At 38.7% G+C, this 21,202-nt stretch overlaps 1 protein-coding gene across 2 annotated transcripts in view; it reads right to left on the bottom strand.

Annotated features, from left to right (window-relative positions):
• The window catches only part of grap2a (GRB2 related adaptor protein 2a), a 28,407-nt gene that overhangs the window by 1,340 nt on the left and 5,865 nt on the right, over positions 1-21,202 (bottom strand). The window contains exons 1-7 of one of the 2 annotated variants that reach the window (XM_087840081.1): positions 20,543-20,648; positions 11,989-12,131; positions 11,819-11,910; positions 10,741-10,860; positions 5,906-6,101; positions 1,038-1,127; positions 659-775 (exon numbers count right to left, since the gene is read on the bottom strand). In XM_087840081.1, coding sequence (XP_087696207.1) covers positions 659-775; positions 1,038-1,127; positions 5,906-6,101; positions 10,741-10,860; positions 11,819-11,910; positions 11,989-12,066 — 693 coding nt within the window. In that variant the 5' untranslated portion in view covers positions 12,067-12,131; positions 20,543-20,648. Of the gene's footprint in view, positions 1-658; positions 776-1,037; positions 1,128-5,905; positions 6,102-10,740; positions 10,861-11,818; positions 11,911-11,988; positions 12,132-20,542; positions 20,649-21,202 lie in introns of those variants that run through there. The other variant, XM_087840082.1, reaches the window with a different exon arrangement.

Raw genomic sequence — 21,202 nt, forward strand, 5'->3', positions numbered from 1 at the left:
GACATCCATTGTACAGATAAGGCTAAAGTGGAGATGTTTGACCATGATGCACAAAACCAAATACGTTATCGGCACAAACATCTCCTCTGTACACCAAAGTATCGCTGCCTGATAGCTAAAGCTTGGCTCAAACCGAGTCACGCAATGACACGGATGTGTGAATAGCTGAAAGAGAAGAACCGAGGTGCTGCAACGGCCCAGTCAAAGTCCAGACCTCCCCCTGTCTGAAATGTGGTGCAACCTTACAGGAGAAGTCGTGCATAAATGAGTGCCCGCAAACTTCAATGAACTGAAGCAACTCCGTAAAGACGAGTGGGGTTAATTTTCTCCGCAGCGATGTGAGAGACCGATAAAGTTATACAGAAAACAACAATTCAAGTCGCTGCTGCTAAAGATGGCTCTGCAAGCTCAGTTTTTCACACAACTGTTTATATTTGTCACCATTTATTCCGAGTACTGAGATATGTGTTCCTAACAGCCATTATTTTTATTAAAATCTTAAAGCTGTGACCTACTTTCTTTCATGTTGTCTTATTTGAAGTTTAGAATAAACGCTGATGTCACCCGGCTGAACGCAGTGTATCGACATGATGTTAGCTGGTCTACAGTTTCCTGTGTTTACCACAGCCAGTAAGCATCAAAGCGTGGCGGGGCTGACCTGAGGCAGAGGCAAGGTTTCAGAGGTGCGTCTCAGAGGCTGAGCCGAAGTAGAAGGACTGTTTCTTCCTGTGTGGCCGATCGTATGCGCTCGCACCTCCAGCTCGGGTCTTCTGCCCTTAAAGCAGAGAGCAACACACACTTTACGTTCCTGTTTTTGCTTATTGTACAACACAGAACAATGAGCCGAAACATTATGACCACCCCCGCCTAAAATAGCTTGGTCTCGACTCTTTAAAGGCAAATTAGATTTTGCTTTTCTGTTTCCTGCACTTGGTTTAAAGTTCTGAACCTATTGTTATCTTTGTGGCTAAAACTTTTGCACATTATTTGCTATCAGAGACTTCAGAGCTGAGAGGAAGAAAAGCTGTAGCTCATACCATCGAGCTGGGACTCTGGTCTGAAGATCGGCGTGGAGCCGTGTTGTAAGCTGGTGTTGTACGTTGCTCAGGCAAACTCCCCCTCTTCACCTGCAGGAAGGAAGCCGACAGGAAGAAGATAAGATACAGTTTTTATTTCTATTTATGTTCAGAAATCTAACTTTTTTCATCTTATGCATGATTGATTTTTACAGTGAAAGAGACTTCAAAACAAGAACAACCGCAGGTAATGTAATATGGGTCTACGTTTAAGCTCCTAAAATAGACTGAAGCAGAAAAGTGCATCTTTATACCTTTATGTAACATCATAAATACAAATTAACAAGTTCTTACAACCAGAACGCCCAGTTTTACCATGAGCTGCTTTCAAATTTGATTGTTTTCAAAGTAAAACACAAACAAGTGCATTACATTCTCAAAAGTATCTCAAATTTATTGATCTCATCGGTTTCCTTCATCATAGGACTCAACATTACTGAGCTTTCAGTGTAGACGTGAGTGGTTGATCAATAAAGAACTTATTACCAAAGGTTAAACTAACATCCAGCTAACATTTTTTGGTTTCCCTTTCAGTTCAACTCAATTCACTTTTATTTATATGGCACCAAATCACAACAACACTTGCCTCAGGGCAACTGTTGTTGTGCCCTGAGGCAAGTGTTGTATGTGTAATGTGTAATTTTTGTCCAAAATGTATCATTCTTTATTAGATAAACTTCCTTAACTGCTTTATAACACAAACAGAGCAGGTTTCTCCTGTTTGGCTTCCCTTCATTGGCTTCCTGTTAAATCCAGAATTTAATTCAAAATCCTGCTCCTCACATACAAGGTCTTAAATAATCAGGCCCCATCTTATCTTAATGACCTTGTAGTACCATATCACCCTATTAGAGCACTTCGCTCTCGCTCTGCAGAACTGCTTGTTGTTCCTAGAGTATTTAAAAGTAGAATGGGAGGGAGAGCCTTCAGTTTTCAGGCCCCTCTTCTGTGGAACCAGCTTCCAGTTTGGATTCAGGAGACAGACACTATCTCTACTTTCAAGATTAGGCTTCAAACTTTCCTTTTTGCTAAAGCATATAGTTAGGGCTGGACCAGGTGACCCTGAATCCTCCCTTAGTTATGCTGCAATAGACGTAGGCTGCCGGGGATTCCCATGATGCATTGAGTTTTTCCTTTCCAGTCACCTTTCTCACTCACTATGTGTTAATAGACCTCTCTGCATTGAATCATATCTGTTATTAACCTCTGTCTCTCTTCCACAGCATGTCTTTTATCCTGTCTTCCTTCTCTCACCCCAACCGGTCGCAGCAGATGGCCCCGCCCCTCCCTGAGCCTGGTTCTGCCGGAGGTTTCTTCCTGTTAAAAGGGAGTTTTTCCTTCCCACTGTCGCCAAAGTGCTTACTCATAGGGGGTCATATGATTGTTGGGTTTTTCTCGGTATCTATGAAGCGCCTTGAGGCGACTTTTGTTGTGATTTGGCGCTATATAAATAAAATTGAATTGAAAAATATCTAATGAGCCAATCACATGGCAACAAGTGCATGTAGACAACCTGCTGAGGTTCAAACAGCGAATCAGAATATAGTTTGTTGATGTCAGAGGTCAGAGAGGAATGACCAGACTGATTCAAGCTGACAGAAAAACAACAGCAATTAAAATCACCACTCATAACAAATTTATGCAGAAAAGCATCTCTGAATGCAAAACACTGCAAACCTTGAAACAGTTGGGATTTAGCTGCAGAAGACCACATCACTGCATGCTGCTGCTGTCAGGCAAAAACACGAAACTAAGGCTACGATTTACATGGGCTCACCAACATTTGACACTTAAAGAAAAACTGTGCCCGGTCTAATGAGTTCTGATATCCTGATGGTAGGGTCAAACCTGAAAGCATGGATCCATCCTGCCTCGTATCAGTGGTTCAGACTGGTGGTGATGATGATTTTTATGGCACACTTTTGGGCCCCTTGGTACCAACTCAGCATCGTTTAAACACCACGGTCCTCTTGAGTATTTTGCTGACCCTGTCCATCCCTCTGTGACCACAGCCTACCCGTCTTATGATGGCTGCTTCCTGCAGGGTAACGCGCTAAAGCTCAAATCATCTCAAAGTGTTTACTGTGCTCAGATGACCTCCACAGTCAACAGATCTCAGTCTAATCGAGTACCTTTGGGATGTGATGGAACTAAAGATTTGCATCATGGATGCACAGCTGACAAATGTGCAGCAGCTGTGTGATGCTATCATGTCAACATGGAGCAAAATTTTTGACGGCGTCCAACCCAGAACTCGGAAATGTGTATGTCCACATATTTTCGTATTTAATTAAAAAAAACTCTACCAACAGAAAGACGCAGAATTCAAAGACTCGAATAAGACACGTAGAGGTTTGTGTGGCGCTTTTAGTTTCTCAGGATTTTTACAGTTTCCCTCCATCACTTTGATGTGCTCACATTAAACCACCTTCTTAGCTTTCATTTCCTCTTCACACTCTTTTACATGATCAGTCAAGGGGGGCAACTGGTTACAGTTCTGCTTTTTATTAGTAAATCATAAACTAAAAACATACTCTATTATTTTCATGTATTTCCTGCTCGCTCTCTGCCTGAACAGGCTTAAAACATTACAGCTTTTCCTACAGCTTAGCTTTAGTGATAACGTGATCATTCTGCTTTTTTCAGTGGCTTCAGATAATCCTCGCATGTTCGTTCACATTCAGGTGCTTCACTTTTACAGCATCTCTTCAACATTAACAGGCCTCTATTAATAATGGGGAGGGAGGCATTGTGAAACTGAGCACATTTATATCTCTGATTCAGTCTCAGTTTCACCCCTGCACCCCTAACACAGTGGCTAAAGTGGTTACGAAGAGGCTTGAACCAAAGCAGCAAATTCTAGAGTGCAACTATGAAGTCTGTGCATGAAAACTGCAATTCCTCTAATGGCCAGTTAAGGCTGCCCCCAAATGTGGGTCCCCATCCGGTCGTTAAGTCTGACGTCACTAGCCGTGTCTGGGCCTAAACTCCGCTGCAGGTCCATATATCAAACGATCACTATGACATCACTGAGAGTTGAAAAACGGTCTAAATTCTTTCATCTTTAATAAAATGATCAGCGTTCTGCTCTACCAGGTGTAACAATTGAGTTTAACATCCAGGCATCCATGAAAATGGAATTTATGACATTTAACAGAGTTAGAAGTTAGCAGGAAGTTAGCTCGCTAGCTTCTATCTATATACAATATAGCATGTCCTGACTGCGGGGTTTTGGAAACAAATTAAAACGTACACCTCTGTTATCACTTCCAACATAAATGAAGACAGAAAACTAAACAGCAGTGACGTTTGTAGGGTTACTGAAGTTTGGCTAGCTGGTATATAATGATGTGCTACGTGACCGCTAGCGGCACAGCTATGTTAGCATAATATAAACAAGCTAACTTTTTTCCCCACTCGATAAAAGTTAACGTGAGTGTTCTCGGTGGTCAGGAACAAATGTAATCGCATGGCAGGATGCTGTTAAAAGACCAAACTTCAGCCAGGAGAACAACTGAGATAATCCATCCACAATACGGGGTTAGTCATTCATATACTGCTGCATGGGCTGGGCTGTAGTTACATCGTAAGGTTTTAAAAACTGAGCTTAAATAAATGATTAGCGGTAATAAAAGCCGAGGGAGGTCAACAGTGATCACTGACTGTTTTAGGAGCTTTTTGAGATTAAATAGAAGAAAATACATAACATTAAACATGTTAACAACACAAAAGCCATATTAAACGCAGACTACTTTAGACCCGGAAGTAGGATTCGTCACGTCATCACTTAACGACCGGATAGAGTCCCATGTCAACAAGTCCAACTTTAGAAGAAATAAACATTTTACAGAGTGGTCAATAAAACAGTTTTGGTCTTTGGGGATAGTTTCTCCATGATACCAACTGTGCATTCAAAGGTAGTAAGTGTTTAAAATTAGCTATAGCTGCCAAGCTACAGTATGGCATCGGTGCCTTTTGGAACATTTCTAGAGGAAATAATGTGAGGCTCAGTTAGGACAAGAGAAATTCTCATATTTTATTAGCCTTAACACAATTAGCAGGTACCTCTGAGTCCAATTTGCTAGCATAACAAACTCATATGTCCAAATATAGAAACCTCAGGCTCCAAAAAACGAGCATGACCGCATCCAGCACACTAACGCTGAGGTTTCTAAATGTCAGCTCCGTAACCTTCATGTGTCATCATGTTTTATACACAGTCTATGATTTGAAGCCAGTTGGGGACCCATGTGTGTCGAGTTCTGTCTGCACAGTTTTGTTTTTAGGCTTTTCCAGCTTATCCTACCATCGAAAAACAAAAGCATGCTAGGTTATCGTTGCCCATCTTGGCCCAGGACTTTCTCTGAGAGTTCTTCTAAAGGTCAAGAGGTTTAATAGAAGAGTTCAAAAGCTTCTCTGCAATCAACATGTAAAAAGGTTCTTTTGGAAAATGTCATCGTTGGAGTGTTTGGCATTTAGATCATCATCATGGGTTATCAGTTTTATCAGTTATCAGTCATATTTTCAGTTTATTAAAGACTGATTTTCCCTGATTTTGCAGAGCTGGCTTCAAATAGCCTTTGTTAAAAATGTTCTCAGTATGACTAGAAAAAAAATTCTCATTACACTGAAATTTAACACGTCATCTTTTTGCAAATTTATTGTAAAGGAACCTGACACCTGAAATGTGGTTTGACCTTCTGCAATACCACAGAAACCGTCACATCATTTATCCCATTATCTCTGTGTGACACATTACTGTATGTTTGCTGCAAAATGTAAAATTTATAATCAGGTTTTGATTTCTGTAGATATGCTCAAGGCGTTACCGGCTGGGATGGGGAGGGGAACCCTTTGCTGTCGTTGAGGCTGCCATCGTTGAGGTAAATCACCCTGCTTTTAGAGATGGTGTTGGTTTTGTAGAACTCCACCAGCTTGTTGAGGGAGGTGAACTTCTCCTGCCACAGGAAGTACTGGCCTTTGTTGTCCCTCATCACTCTGAAGTGCTGGACGTCATTCTCATGTCTGAGGAGAAGAGATAAAGATTACATCTTTACTATCCATGGCCCACAGACTAAATAACTACTAAACATCAAAAGGTCATTTTTAATTACACAACACTATGTGGATAACTTTTCAGGGTCAGAACTAACCGCTTCCCCTCAGTGGGAAGTGGCTTCTTTTCATTTAACTAAAAAGTAGACTGAACCTTCAGATTCTTGAAGCCTTTCTTGTCCTAATAAGGAACAAAAATTACTTTATTTACAGTTTTTAGACTTAAAGACTCTTGGACTTTATTAAGGAAAGGTTTAAAAAGTGGTAAAACATCAGTTTTTCGCCCTTCATACAGCTTCAGTCTGGCTATACTTTTACACTAATTTGACGAATCACATCCATCACATCCACTTCTGTCCAGATTTATATGCAGCAAAGACCAAACTGAAGTAAATCAGGTCTTAAAACTGGATTAGAGACAAAGGCTGAAAGGTCTCTCCTTGATCATATCAGACTTCCAAATTGAAACAAATGTGTGATTGTGTAAATGATGTTAACTGAAATAAAATTGAGTAAACTGAGTCTTTCGTGGCCCTTTATTATAAAGAGAAAACCTTGATGTACTAATCCTGGTCAGAAGCTCTTATAAAACAGTGCCCTGAAAGAAGGAGTTGAAATTTGTTTAATTTCTTGAGGTTTTTTTCTGCTTCTCATTCTTTTCTAAAGGGAATGTGCAAGAACATCTACATAACAGACGACTCCCCGTTTCCTTCATCCCACTGGTTCCTCTCTCCTTATCTGGATTGTCCTCTGCTGGTCGATGCACAAAACTACATCATCAAACAAAAACTCCCTCAGCACATAACTGGGTCAATTTATATAGTGTAAAAAAAGTAATTCTACTCAAGGCACATAACAGGCCTAAGAGCACTTGAAGTGTGGATATTATTTATTTAAAGTGTGACCAGAGTTTTCACCACTATGAATCATATGGTACTGTATGTACAGTGCTTGTGATGTGTTGCTTCGAGCAAATGACAACAAAAATTCAGCCAACACCCAGGAAGCAGCCAATTTACAGTGTAAAACTACCGCCCAACTATATAGAGGTCATACAGAGATCTACAGCAAGTCCCCTAAACTTCAGTTTCTTTCCAAATTATGTTTGGATGACTAAAGCTGAGGCTTTCAAATCTAAGAAAACTCTCCAAACTGTGGAGGACGGTGGTGTTAGCATCATGCTCTGGTGCTAATTTAATGCCAATGGTACATTGCACAACATGGTTGTAATAATGAACTTAACTATACAGTTAAAACGTGGGCAAGATTGAGTGCTCCAAGAGAACAATGATCCCAAACACACATTAAAACTGGTTTTGGAACAAATTTGAAGAAACTCTTTCAATTCTTCGAAGAACAAATATCGAGAAATAATTATGCCAGAAGCTACGAAAAGAGTCTGGTTGAGGTGCAACTTGCTAAATGAGATTAAACCAAACATTAGTGTGGCTGAATGTCCCTGTAAGTATACTTTTGAGTCTGTGTGGATTGGAGAAAATCAACAATAAACTTAAACTTGTGCATCCAAATCACATTTATTACAGTTAATAAAGATGTTTCCGGTACAGTTATTCCAACCTGGAAAACGAATAGTTCAAAGAAATCATTAAAAGCCCCAAATCACCAAGACATTGATGCCCGAGCACGAGTTTACGTAAACCTCTGAACACAACTGTATACATTAAAAACCCATGGACAAACTAAAAGACAGCACCTGTTACTGGTTACTGAAAAATTAAAATACACAAGTCTTGAAACCATTTAGGACTGGAGATATTTTGCACGGATGTTATAAATAACATACAGTCTTTCAAACTGTCCCGGCGGTCCTGTAATCAGAGCGCTAAAAGGAATAATCTGCGCTGGTGGTCTGACAGACAGCGGACACGAGAGGATAAACTGACTTCACCTCTGCCTCACTTGTTTATTCTGCAGCTGACTTTGGTGATAAAAAATAAGAACCTCCAGCGAAGAAGGAAAGAGCTCAGAGGGCCAGTGTCCTGCAGGTTTTAGATATCACCCTGGGTCAACACACCTTTATCAGATGATTAGTTACTTATCAGGCCTCTGGAGAACTTCAAGACCTGTTGAGGAGGTAGCTTAGCTATTTAAAATCAGCTGTGTTGCATCAAAGACGCGTCTAAAACCTGCAGGACTCCGGCCCTCGAGGCCTGGAGTTCCCCACCCCTGATATAAATGAAGTACATAGATTTTGTGTCATTTTATGCTGGAAAAACTATACAGCAGCCTCACATCAATAACTGTGCAGCCTCAAAAGTGCCAAAATGAAATAAATAAATACATCACCAAATATTACTTCATTAAAACTGTAAATATTTTTTTTTTTAATACATAATGAATTAATTAAATTAATTCTTAATCCAAATATCAACTGTGTTTACATTTTCAGAAAACTTTCCCTCTGACCTCTCACCTTGAGGTCGAGGTCACTGAGATTCGAACTCATCCAAGAGTTTCAGTAGATACACCGATGGTATCGGTCGCTTTAATCTCCAGTTATCGCATTCACAAACCCTGGTGTCCATGTCGCCTAGCTGGCTACTCGCCCACCCAGCAGGGTGACGACAATACGCCATCAGGCTTTTATGGCTGAGGTGTAAAAAGGCAGTAAAGTACTCAGTGAAGCTGTGCACAAGTGTCGCCAAGACGTTATCACCCTGCCGTCTCACTCTGAGCTGTCCTCCAGTCCTGACTGTACTTGTCACGCAGGAACGAGCAAGTACGAAAACTCAAACTCTTTATACTTAGTATGAAACAAACACTGACCAAAAGCAAAGCAAGGCTTTGACTACAGCAGCCTTAGTCCCGCCCACTGACTTTGGTGCTGCGGTTAAAGATAAAATAAATTCATGCAGCACAGCATGCAGTACCATAGTAACCACAGTGAATAAGATTTTGACTAAATAAATCCACAATTAATTAATTACACTTTTAATTAACTGTTTGTTTATGTATTTATTTCATTTTGACACTTTTGGTGCTATGTCTATGTTGGATGCACATAAAGCACAGCTCTAAAGGATACTGTTTTATTTGTGTGTGTTACTCTGATTTATGAGGTTAAGCTACAAAATTAACCTCATATTGTATTGCAATAAGACTTAAGTATTAAAGACCTGAAACTAGCAACTGAGACCATGAACTCCTCAAAAACATGTTCACTGGAGTTACAGTTCAAGTGACAAGTATGGTTATTTTTTTCATTAGCTCATCTTTTCGCAAACAGACGAGTCTCCCTCTGCTGGCTGGGAGAAATAATGCAGATATAACGAACTTTTATATTAATCCGATTGGCCTGTTTCATGGTGACTATAGTTGGACCAAAGAGACAGTTTTGAAAGTGTATAGCCGGTTATGGTTCAAACCAAAACAGTTACCAGGAGCAGTGGGGGTTGTGGGATAGGTTAACGGAGTCGCTGTAACACTTTAAGATCCGAAGTATTTGCAAGTCCCTTTATAAATCTTCTTTACACAGTGAATACGCATCTGTTTTTAAGGATCGTGTGGTCAAACAAACTCTCGGTGTTGTGGCTGGTGCCATCCATTGCAAAATCTTGGTGTTTATTAGTTACCAAAGTTGGAAAAAGGAAGTTTGGTTTCAACTGAAACCCAAGATTCGGCATTTTTGAATGAGAGTGAAACTGGTCTCTACCACTGTCCATTCACGTGACACTCAAACAGCACACAGAGCTGGAAGTTTAGCTTAAAACCATAAACTATTAATAAAATAGACATAGCATCATCACCCACTGGTTTCTGGACATATTATTTTGAGTTACGGTTTTTACAATGTTCGTTTCTTAGACCATATTTAGAAGGTGTACTGTTAAGTTATCATTTAACAGTAGTTGGAGATTGACTCCCACTTGGAGCCAGCCGCTTGGTAGAAACATAACAGAAACAAAACTTTAGCATCTTCCCATCGTTTACATGACACATAAAACCGGTCAATATGAGACACCAGCAGACTTTCACTGCTGAGCCAAATGAAAAACTTTGTGATTGATTTTTATAGCACAATTTTTATAACACATTACATGGTGCAAGTAGTAATTTTTTCTTGAATTAATCATTAAAAATCAAGTAAATGTCAAAGAAGAGCAGAAAGGTAATCAGAAATCCAAAGTGATGTTTTCGATTGTCTCATTTTATCCAAATTCAAAGACGTTCAGTTTACATTTTTAAAGAAAAAGAAGCTAAAACATCAGGTTATGTGATGAGTTCTTCTTGAAAAACAACACCATTTGGTTCTGGATCTGGATCTAGCCCCGTCTGGTCTATATGCGTAATGTAAAAATATTTCTTTACTGTTTTATGAACTAAAAGAACATATATCCAGTTTGATGCTGGTTGAAGACGCTGACGTACTAATATGCCTAGCATGCTGTTAAAGAGCTGAACAAACAGAATAAGTAACTCGGTAATATTCTATAATTTACTTCCCCTTTAACTGTCAAACCAGATGTTGACTAAGCATAGTTAAACATGCTGAACATCAGCAGCACGTAGGCACGCTAAAGTACGCATTTAGCTTCAGCATAAATATAGCTGTGAGCCAAACTTTAAGACTTCCCATTGCTTTACTCACTTGACAGAAATGGAGAAATCCCCCAGGGAGGTTTGGCACCCTCGGATCAGAAACTCCCCGACAGTTTTGGACTTGAGTATGTCCTCTGCAGCACTGCGACTGGCGTCCTCCTTAAACCACCTGCACACAGAGGCCACAATGCTGCTGGTTATCTAAATTAAGTCACTCACACTCGTGCACAAAGCGGCCAGGAATCGTTACAAAAGTTTAAAACCAAGAATGAACCAATGTTGCTTTATTTACCCTTTATTTATACCTGTAATCCCACTGAGGCTCAATGTCTCACTCACAACAATAAAAAAGCTAAAACTGCCTAAATCTTTTGGTTTGTTTATACTGCTGCTTTTTTATGTTTGCCCGAGTTAGGGTTAGCTCTGTTTTAGCCAATCAGCCATAGTTTCACAAACAACAAAACCTTTCAAATGGTAAATGGACTGGTTCTTATAAAGCGCTTTTCTACTCATCTGAGCACTCAAAGCGCTTTACACAACTTGTGCATTCACCCATTCACACCCATTCCCACAAGCACATTTTTCATACATTCATACTCCGATGGATGCATCGGAGAGAGTATTTGCCATGCAGACTAGGGGAAGCCAGGAATCGAACCACCAACCTTCCGATCAGTAGATGACCTGCTCTACCACCTGAGCTACAGCATGAAGTCTCTTACACGCCGTTTGGCCTAAACTATCCTGTAAGAATAAATTTCCCCTGGTTAAGCCAAACATTTCATACAAGAGTTGATGTGAACCCAAGTCTAACCCTACTACAAGCTCTCACAGCAGTTTGGTGCAAAAATTATGACACTTAACTGAATTAATTTGTGTTTCTCGACACTGATTTTAACTGTATTTTCACTTCTTTTCCACCAGGCCCCTCGCTCCGCCTCTGTTGTTTCGTGTCAGTGCGCACACACTGACGATTTTCCACTCAAAGGGTAAAAGCATTGGCATCGTGAGTCAATTTGCAGCTCACGCCTCAGTTCAAGACCCCCACAAAGAAACGATTTTTACACATCCATTGGATTTTCAAAAGATATCTGTTTGTAGTTCAAGGCTGTAGGTCCCTCTCTTACCCCGGAATCTGGAAATCGATGTAGTTATGTGGTACATATCCTTCCCGTCCGTTCATCTCCGCCTTACACCAATCACCTTCAACTTTTATAATCTGTTCAAAAGCAAAAACAAAACGTGTCAAGCCGGGGGAAATGGAAAACATGCCTTCATTATCTAATCATATACTGACCTTTAGTAAATCACCCTTTCTGAAGCTGAGCTCCTCGTCCTCTGTTGCGATAAAGTCATACTTTCCTGAGGCTTCCATTGAGGTCGGAAGAAGTTTCAGGGAGGTTTAGAAGAACGTGAAGAAGAAGTGGCAAAGGGCTTTTTCTGCAGGGATGAAGACAAACACCAACACAAGTTATGATTTACAGGTTGTAAAAATACAGCTGACCGCAGTGAAACTTGAACATGCAAATCAGATAACAGCATTTTATTTAAACTGATAGTGTGGTATGTGTCTGTCGGAAGCCACAAGAGCTCAAGCTGTTGTAAATGCAAATGTTAGTTATTATGCTTCCATCACCATATACTTATGTTTGGACTACAAGAGAAACTCTAATGATACGCATTTTATTGTATAATAGGTTTCAGTGTGCACCCTCTGCCTGGAACGAACCATTCAGTCTTGTAGTGCCGAAGTATTTTTAGCCTTTTGTGCTAATGAACTCAATATTTCTTATGAGACATTTGAAATCACCATCTTGGGCTCTGGTATACTTATACACAGCTCGTAATTTATAGGACATGGAAAGGAAGGACGAGGGACTGACATGCAAGGAGTAAACAGGAACTGGAAAACTTCATTTGTCGTCCATTTTTACATTATGGAGAGACACAGACGCCACTTCTCCATTCCCTGCAGTTTATTTAAACGTATACAGAAAGGATGAGAAGACAGGGGTCGACGCAGTATTAGAGAAAATGCAATTCTCCAATGAAGGAGCTCTAAAACGTGGATCTAATGCTAAGGATCTGAATCCCATGACAGCAGTTATCATCACAGCTGGTTATTTTATTTTCCCACCAACGTGAATAAAACCTTCACTTGTTTGTGGTTACAAAGTGAAGGATGTGGTGAGCTTTCGTGAAAAAGCTGGCTCTATCGTTGCAGCTGTAGAGCACTTTGCAACCTTACACTGTTCTGACAAGAGACACAGAGCTGCATAACGCCCGATATTGATATTAACCTAGCAAACAAATGCCACCTGTTAAACCACACAGACTTAAAATAAATTTTAACCCTTATAATGGTTTTTATCTTTAATAATGAACAGATGTCTGAAACCTGACTCAAATTCAGATGTAAAAAACTTCAGTTCCTGTTAATTAGACTAGTTATCCCAGGCCAGCGGTACTTTTGCAGGTGCCAGGGAAGTATGTAAAAGCCAATATAGAGGAGCTAGGTAACCTGAAGCAACACACAAAAAGGTGTAGCTAAAACAGTGAATAAACAGTTTAAAGTTGACTAGATTAATCATTGTAAATCCTTGGATTAACAGCTAAAGTAATCCAATGAAAGCCAAAGACTGCCAACTACATTTGGCTGTTAAAAAAACAGGAATTAACATTTTAAGTAGTCAGCTAAAAGTGACGAAAAAACCTGAAAATAAGTGTAGCTAAAGTAAGGAATTTTAAAAAAGTACAATTGTTGGATTAAATGCTGAATTAGTTCTTTTGAAGTCAAGGATTAACAGCCAAAATAGTCAGATAACAATCCAGGATTACAGCTGAATTATTTACCTAAAAGTTATGATTAATATATGAATTAGACAAATACAAAACAGGGCTTAACATCTTAATTAGCCATATCAAAATCCTGGATTAGCAGTTGATTTACTCAACAGAACGTCATGGAACAGCTAAAGCATTAGGGGTGGGGGAAAAAATCGATACTGTGTAGTATCGTCGTACTTTGTTTGCTAATAATGTATCGATACAGGGACAGCAGAAATTGATATTTTGTTACAAAAAGGTTTTTGTGCTCTGACTTCAGAGCATGTTGATCCTTTTTCTGAGCAAGAATCCTGACATTCCTTCACTGTCCAAATGTGTTTAACTTGTTTTGGCAGCAATAAACATGACAGTTTACTTATTTTAATTTAAGACATGTTTTATTTGAATTAAGTTTAAAACTTTTTTATTTAATGTAAAATTATATTTTGTTTTAATTTACTTTCAAATTCTTCAGTTGCTGAAGGGGCTGCATAGTTTTCATAAACTGCATAGTTCAGAATAGCTATAATTGTACCAGATGGTTGATTCAGTTAAGTTGGACTAGACTGTAATACAAACCGTTCAGTTTGTCAACAATAAAACTGAAATGAGAGAAAGACTGAGTGTGAGACTTTGATATTAGATAAAATGAATATTGATAAAGTTTACCTTTATGTACAGAATCTGAATATCGCAAAATATTTTTAAAAATTGCAATAATATCGTATCGTGCGTTAAGTATTGTGATAATATCGTATCGTGGGATGTATGGTGATTCCCACCTCTACTAGATTAATCATTGTAAATTCTGGGATTAACAGCTAAAGTAATCCAATGAAAGCCAAAGACTGTCAACTACATTTGGCTGATAAAAAACGGGAATTAACATTTTAAGTAGTCAGCTAAAAGTGATGAAAAAGTGTAGCTAAAGTAAGGAATTTTTAAAAAGTACAATTGTTGGATTAAATGCTGAATTAGTTCTTTTGAAGTCAAGGATTAACAGCAAAATAGTCAGATAACAATCCAGGACTAAAAGCTGAATTATTTACCTAAACGTTATGATTAATATATGAATTAGACAAATACAAAACAGGGCTTAACATCTTAATTAGCCATATCAAAATCCTGGATTAGCAGTTGATTTACTCAACCGAACGTCATGGTGAACTGCTGAATTAATCAGACAGATTCATCAGTTAATTCAAAACACAGGATGGTAATAAGAAGGATAACAACAGATTCGTATAGCACCTTTCAAAAATCCAAGGACACTATACAAACATTTGGTTAAAGTCATGGATTAACAGTTGAATTGTGTTGCATTAAAAATGACAGATTAACAGTTAAAATATTTAATATTTAATTAGTCGTATCGCAGAGCACAGTGCACAGCGTCATATTATAATAGTTTTATTACACAACACATAACGGTGTGGAACGGACGTGGAAAATTGTGAAACAAAGGAGGCGGGGGGGTCCTGTACTTGGGTGGTATCTGAGGAGTCACGTGACACATTTCTCAGTGATGTATGCACGTAACAGAATACGCAAACCGTTATGACGTAACTGAAAAAGTAACAGTAAAACATTTGTTGAGCTACAAAGTGCTGTGATGTCACACAAAACCGCATCTTAATTTTTAGATTATTTTTCACATGAATCTCATGCGTCACAGTCTGATAATGCAGATCAGATACCGACAGTATGAGAAGAGAAACAGCATAATTAATCATAGCAACAGATCAAAGTAATGCACGAATAACCCAGATTTTTAAAAAAATGGCAAATGATGATTGAAATCAACAAGAGTGCAGAAAAAAAGAGAACTGGTACCGGTGTATGATTTTATTTGTAGGTTTACTTGATCCGAAAAGAAAACAAGTTTTGTGGAATTCATTTATGTCACAAGTCACTGACATTAAAGGTGTCACTAGCTGAAAGTCAAAGGATTTCTCAGTTGGCAGCTCCGGCTCGTCTGTTCTCGCACTTCTTCCTCTCTCTCATACCCTTGGGAGGAGATAAGAGGAAGAGTTGCAAGTGATGGAAAAGTACCCTAAACTTCTTCTCATGTGTTGTTGTATTAGGTCTGTTAGTTCAGTTAATGCCTTGTTCAATTTCATCATTTTAAAGACCCTGTTATTGATTTCTTTTTTATAAAATATCTGAATTGTTATTGATTAAAAGCCTCAGTTTATTACGTCACAACTCATAAGTCATCTTTGCAAACCTTGCTGCTTATATGCCAACTGAAAAAGACAAATAAGTGCGAAACAATAGCTAAAAGTCACAGGATAGCAGTAAAAACTGCAAATCCCATTTTAATGATTGAAATGGTTAACTAAAAGCTATGAAATATAAGCTGAAGTCCTTTAAGGATATGGGTAAACAGCTGACATCCATCGATAAAAAGTCACAGATTTAGACCTGAAATGATGAGCTTAAGGTTATGGACCAGTCCTTGAAAGATTTGGATAAAAACAACAGATTAAATCTTGCAATCTTAGCTACAACACAATTGTTCAAACTAAGTAATGAATAAGCAGTAATGTGCAAACAGTAAACTAAAATCTATTCTATCTCATTGTGTATTCAGTATCAGTGCAGGTTTAGATTACACAACAGTAGGGGTGGGGGAAAAAATCGATACTGTGTAGCATGGTGATATTTTGTTTGCTAATAATGTATCGATACAGGGACAGCAGAAATCGATATTTTGTTACAAAAAGGTTTTTCTGCTCTGACTTCAGAGCATGTTGATCCTTTTTCTGAGCAAGAATCCTGACATTCCTTCACTGTCCAAATGTGACAGTTTACTTATTTTAATTTAAGACATGTTTTATTTTAATTAAGTTTAAACCTTTTTTATTTAATGTAAAATTATATTTTGTTTTAATTTACTTTCAAATTCTTCAGTTGCTGAAGGGGCTGCATAGTTTTCATAAACTGCATAGTTCAGAATAGCTATAATTGTACCAGATGGTTGATTCAGTTAAGTTGGACTAGACTGTAATACAAACCGCTCAGTTTGTCAACAATCAAACTGAAATGAGAGAAAGACTGAGTGTGAGACTTTGATATTAGATAAAATGAATATTGATAAAGTTTACCTTTATGTACAGAATCTGAATATCGCAAAATATTTTTAAAAATTGCAATAATATCGTATCGTGCGTTAAGTATTGTGATAATATCGTATCGTGGGATGTATGGTGATTCCCACCTCTACACAACAGTAACCAAAGGTTGTCAGCTGAAACTGCTAAAAATTGTGAATTACCAGTTGAAAAACTCTTCTTTCAGTAATAAGTAAAGAGTTGCGATGGATGAAACTCACAGACAAATAGTTGAAACCTTTGGATTGACAGCTGATCACAGCCACAGATCAGACGAGCGGTGAAACATCTTCAAGAAACTTAAACAAGTCCACTCGCTTTCTTTCCAAGCTCCTTAGACTAAAGTTGAAAGATTTCTCTTTTATTATTGGTATTGGGTAAATATTTAAAGTGGCTAAAAAAACAACAAAAAGTGGACACATAAATATAAACACTGTACCTCTGCTGCTCTGTAGTTCCTGCTGCAAATACAAGCTTGATGCTGCCTATTAAACAGATTTTTGTATATGTTTTAATGAAATATTCAGAACAACACCGACGGTGTGGCAGTGAGGGCTGCTTTAGTGAACCTGACGTGCTGATTTCAGATAAAATAATAATATTTTCTTTTAATACGAATGGTTAAAAGGATTTTTAAACACAGAATAAACCAGGTGAGTTAAGATTAAAGTTAATGAAGGCTCATTTTAGTTCATCAAACTAACTGTCCATTAAAACAAATAACAGGTGCGATTCAAGCTATTTTTAAAGCAGGCTGCAGCTTCAGGAAACCCCCTTGTTATGTGCTGCACAGCTGAAACACTGACCAGGATGCAGCCAGGGCTTTGTGGTTAGAGTTTGCTAGTACAGTTTCAAACATGCCTTAAAAGCATTTCTGTACTCTTTTATTTAGACCATCAAAGTCGTCGTCTCTGCTGTATCCAGTTTGGTCATAGTTCACGAGACTGATTCATCTGGGGATTATTTTCTCAATTAGTCTGAATTTATGTGGCATAAAAATGTTTCAAATGCCATGTTTTGCCAAAAATTCACATTATTTAGTACTAAAGAGGGAAAAAAGAAGCATTTCAGAGCCTCAAACTCAGTAACTCCAGCTGCCACAAGCATTAAATGTTTCCATATCTGAGGCTTAAACTGGAGAAATCCCAGCATGTTGTGCTTAAAAATAACACTTGTTTGCTGATCTGAATTAGTTTAGAACTTAATTAGTGTCCTTTTCAGCATATCCACCAAGTACTAAAAGCAAACTGAAGGCTGCACGCATTTGTTCAGTGGTACTAGCAACCAACTGCAACTTTCAGAAGCGTCTTTCTCATGTTGATGCACCTGCATCATAAACTGCCTCTGTGCAGCGACACATGCAAATGCAAGAGTTCAGACCGGTGCTCTGAAACTTCTTAGATTTCACCAGCAGTGCAGAAGTCACTGACATCTTTCTCTGAATTAAAAGTTTCAAAAAATAAAGCTTTAACTTTGCTGGGATGATAATGAAGCAAATATATCACTGGCTTTTGATCTGTCAGGAATCCTGATGGGTACTGTCATCACAAACATCTTCAGTGACGAGGAAAACAAACAAAATCATTTTTATAATCTAAACTTTTAGGGCAGAAATTTGCTGCTTTAAGCTTCTCAGACGTAGATGTTGGGTCAACACTACTTTCATATTTATAATGGTTTTCCTCAGCATTGCTTGTTGTGTGCCCCGTAAATAAAAATGACTTGGGAGAAATGACATGCTGCTCAGAAATCCTTTTTACTCTACAGAAAATGCCACTAAAGTACAATTTACGCATTTTTAAAACTGTCGCACATCATGATCAGTGTTTCAAAAGGGTCAAAATGTAAAACATGAACTTGTTAACCCAACATATGCACCAGTGGATATTAAGGAGTTCAATATGTAGACAAGTAGAGAAAGAGCACACAGCGTACAATCGTTACAGGTGGGAAAACTCCAAGTAAAACCAGACACAACAATATTAAAATCGTTCACGTGTAGAAGCATTATTAGCTAACCCAGGAATATGTTCCCTGTAACAGGATGCATCAGATATATAAGCAGTTATTCATTTAAGCTCGCTTTTAGTCTTTTTTTCATCATTTTTAGGAGCCAAAACTAAAAAAAACATCAAAAAAGCTGTTTTGTGTCACTTTCTTTTGCTTTTTATATTAAATAAATGACTGTTTTACGTCAAAATTCATATACGTATTTAGATTAAACTCTTTAGCTGAACCGCTTAAATTTTAGTTTCCACGTGGCGCAGTATCTGTTTATCTGAAGCTCGTGAGTAAAATTCAAAATAAATAAAATGTAAATGTGAAATTTCCCAGTCCAAAGTGGCACCTCGGGCCTGTCTAAACTGGGGATGCAGCTTTGATACTAATCCAGTACTGACTGGGTAAGCTGGAGCATTCATACGTCATAACAAAGCACTGAGGAAGCTAACAGGTAACAAGGTGCTTCACGCTCGTGACGCCGCCTTTTTTGTATGTTTGCCAAACACGCAAACGTAACAACAAAACCCCTGAGTCACTATTTTTCCCTCACTGGGAAACTTTTATTGCACTTCCAGTAAAATAACTCCATTGACATGATTTCACCTTAGTTATCTCTGTCTGCTCCACTCCGTGTGCTCTCGCAGCTGCACTGAGAGCAAGGACAGGCCAAACTAGCACGACCATTTAAAATATCACTAAACACCTTTAATCGGTTTTATATTAGCCCCGTTTCCAGTGAGGACTACAGCTCATTAATGTAACCCTGCTATCAGATGGTAACTGTCATCAGCAGACACCCAAAGTTGAGGTGTGATTGTCAGAATGGGAACAGGATAAGGTTGGATTGGTCGATCAATGATTTGGGAAAAAAACATCATCAAGTTTATGGAAGTTTAATTAGCTGTAAACACTGTGATTACATTACAACTTCTCTATAAATGTTCTCATTTGTCAACGCTTCATACGTTCGTTATTTAACCGTTTTTAACTTTTCAAAGGGTCTCTGTGTTTTCCTTTGATGAATTAGCAACTAATACTTGAAAAAAAATTAGAATTTTAATAGCTTTCTTAAAAGCAGAACATGATGCAAAATTATCTAATACACCTGAAGCCCCTTTTATGACCCAATAGTAAAAAGCAGCATGTATAACTGAATTAACAACTGTTCCTTTCATTTTTCATCTGGATGTTCTGTTGGATTCACATTTCACACTTGAAGAAACAGAATTTATTCCACTTTTTGTCTATTTGTCACATAGAAAGTGGCTCCTGATGCTCATTCTTTCAACACAGGCTTCGTGCAGTGTTTGCAGAGGAGGATGTGACCACCACAGCTCGATTAGAGGAGATGCAACAGGCCTCTAACATGAGGTCTGACCCAACTGCAGCCACAGAAGCAGCTGTTCACAAGTCTGATGAATTAATGTCAGTTATGAACTAAGTACACGCAGCCCCTCTCTTTTCTCACCAGCAATAGCTTTTATAACCACTTCCCCAAAGCTGGGGGTACTCTAAGCATGCAAAATGGGGAACAAACAACCCGATTCAAACAGATCTGAGAAACAGGCAGAAAATGCGAGAAATTCTTACTTCAGGCGTGAAGATCTGCCACGAGTTTACTGCCACTGACGAATAACCAGAAGATGTCAGAGCCTCAAAGTGGAGTTCAGCCTTAATTAATGAATTGAACTGAATTTAAAAGGCTGAAAGAAGCTGTTGGGTTTTATTTGCGGGAATCTATCTATATTAAATTAAAAGAGACACATTTTGCTTTTCAGCGACTAACATGAGAGATGGAGAAGTGAGAAACTGAGAAAAAGAGGAAGAGCAGTGAGCAGGAGCTGACCTGAGTCTTTTTAACAGACAGCTTTTGCTTTGAATATTTCTGATATTTATAGTGGTTCGGCTTACCTTTCCTCCCCTCTGGAGTCGACTCAAACTTTAGACGAGCTTATTCTAAGCCTGCCCGCTTCTCCCTGCGCAGTTTGAGCGCAGCAGCATATTTTTAACTTTTTTAAATGCGGGAAAAATCTTATTAAAGTCCTGTTTTTATGCTGAATGAAGTTTTCCCGACGGGTCAGTAGAGTGAATGAAGTCGACTGAGGACAGAAGATAAACACGCTCAGCGTTCGTCTGCAGTCTGCGGTCTCTGCTGCTGCAGCTGCACCAAGAGCGACGCCTTCCCTCCGACTTCAGTCCACCTTATCAAAATAAAAGCCACGGGTTCCGCCGTGTCTTCTCTCTGTGTGGTTTATTATTGTTTATTAGAGCCCAACATTAAACCAATGAGCTATTGTTATTATTATTAGTAGTAGTAGTAGTATTTAGTAGTTATCACAGCAGATCATCTGCCTCCTTCACCACGTCCCCCGTTTTCCTTCTGTCACCCCAACCAGTCGCAGCAGATGGCCCCGCCCCTCCCTGAGCCTGGTTCTGCCGGAGGTTTCTTCCTGTTAAAAGGGAGTTTTTCCTTCCACTGTCGCCAAAGTGCTTGCTAATAGGGGGGTCATATGATTATTGGGTTTTTCTCTGTATGTATTATTGTAGGGTTTAATTTACAATATAAAGAGT

Source organism: Neolamprologus brichardi, chromosome 4 (genome assembly GCF_056152115.1).
Source record: "Neolamprologus brichardi isolate AB-2024 chromosome 4, ASM5615211v1, whole genome shotgun sequence".
Lineage (NCBI taxonomy): Eukaryota > Metazoa > Chordata > Actinopteri > Cichliformes > Cichlidae > Neolamprologus > Neolamprologus brichardi.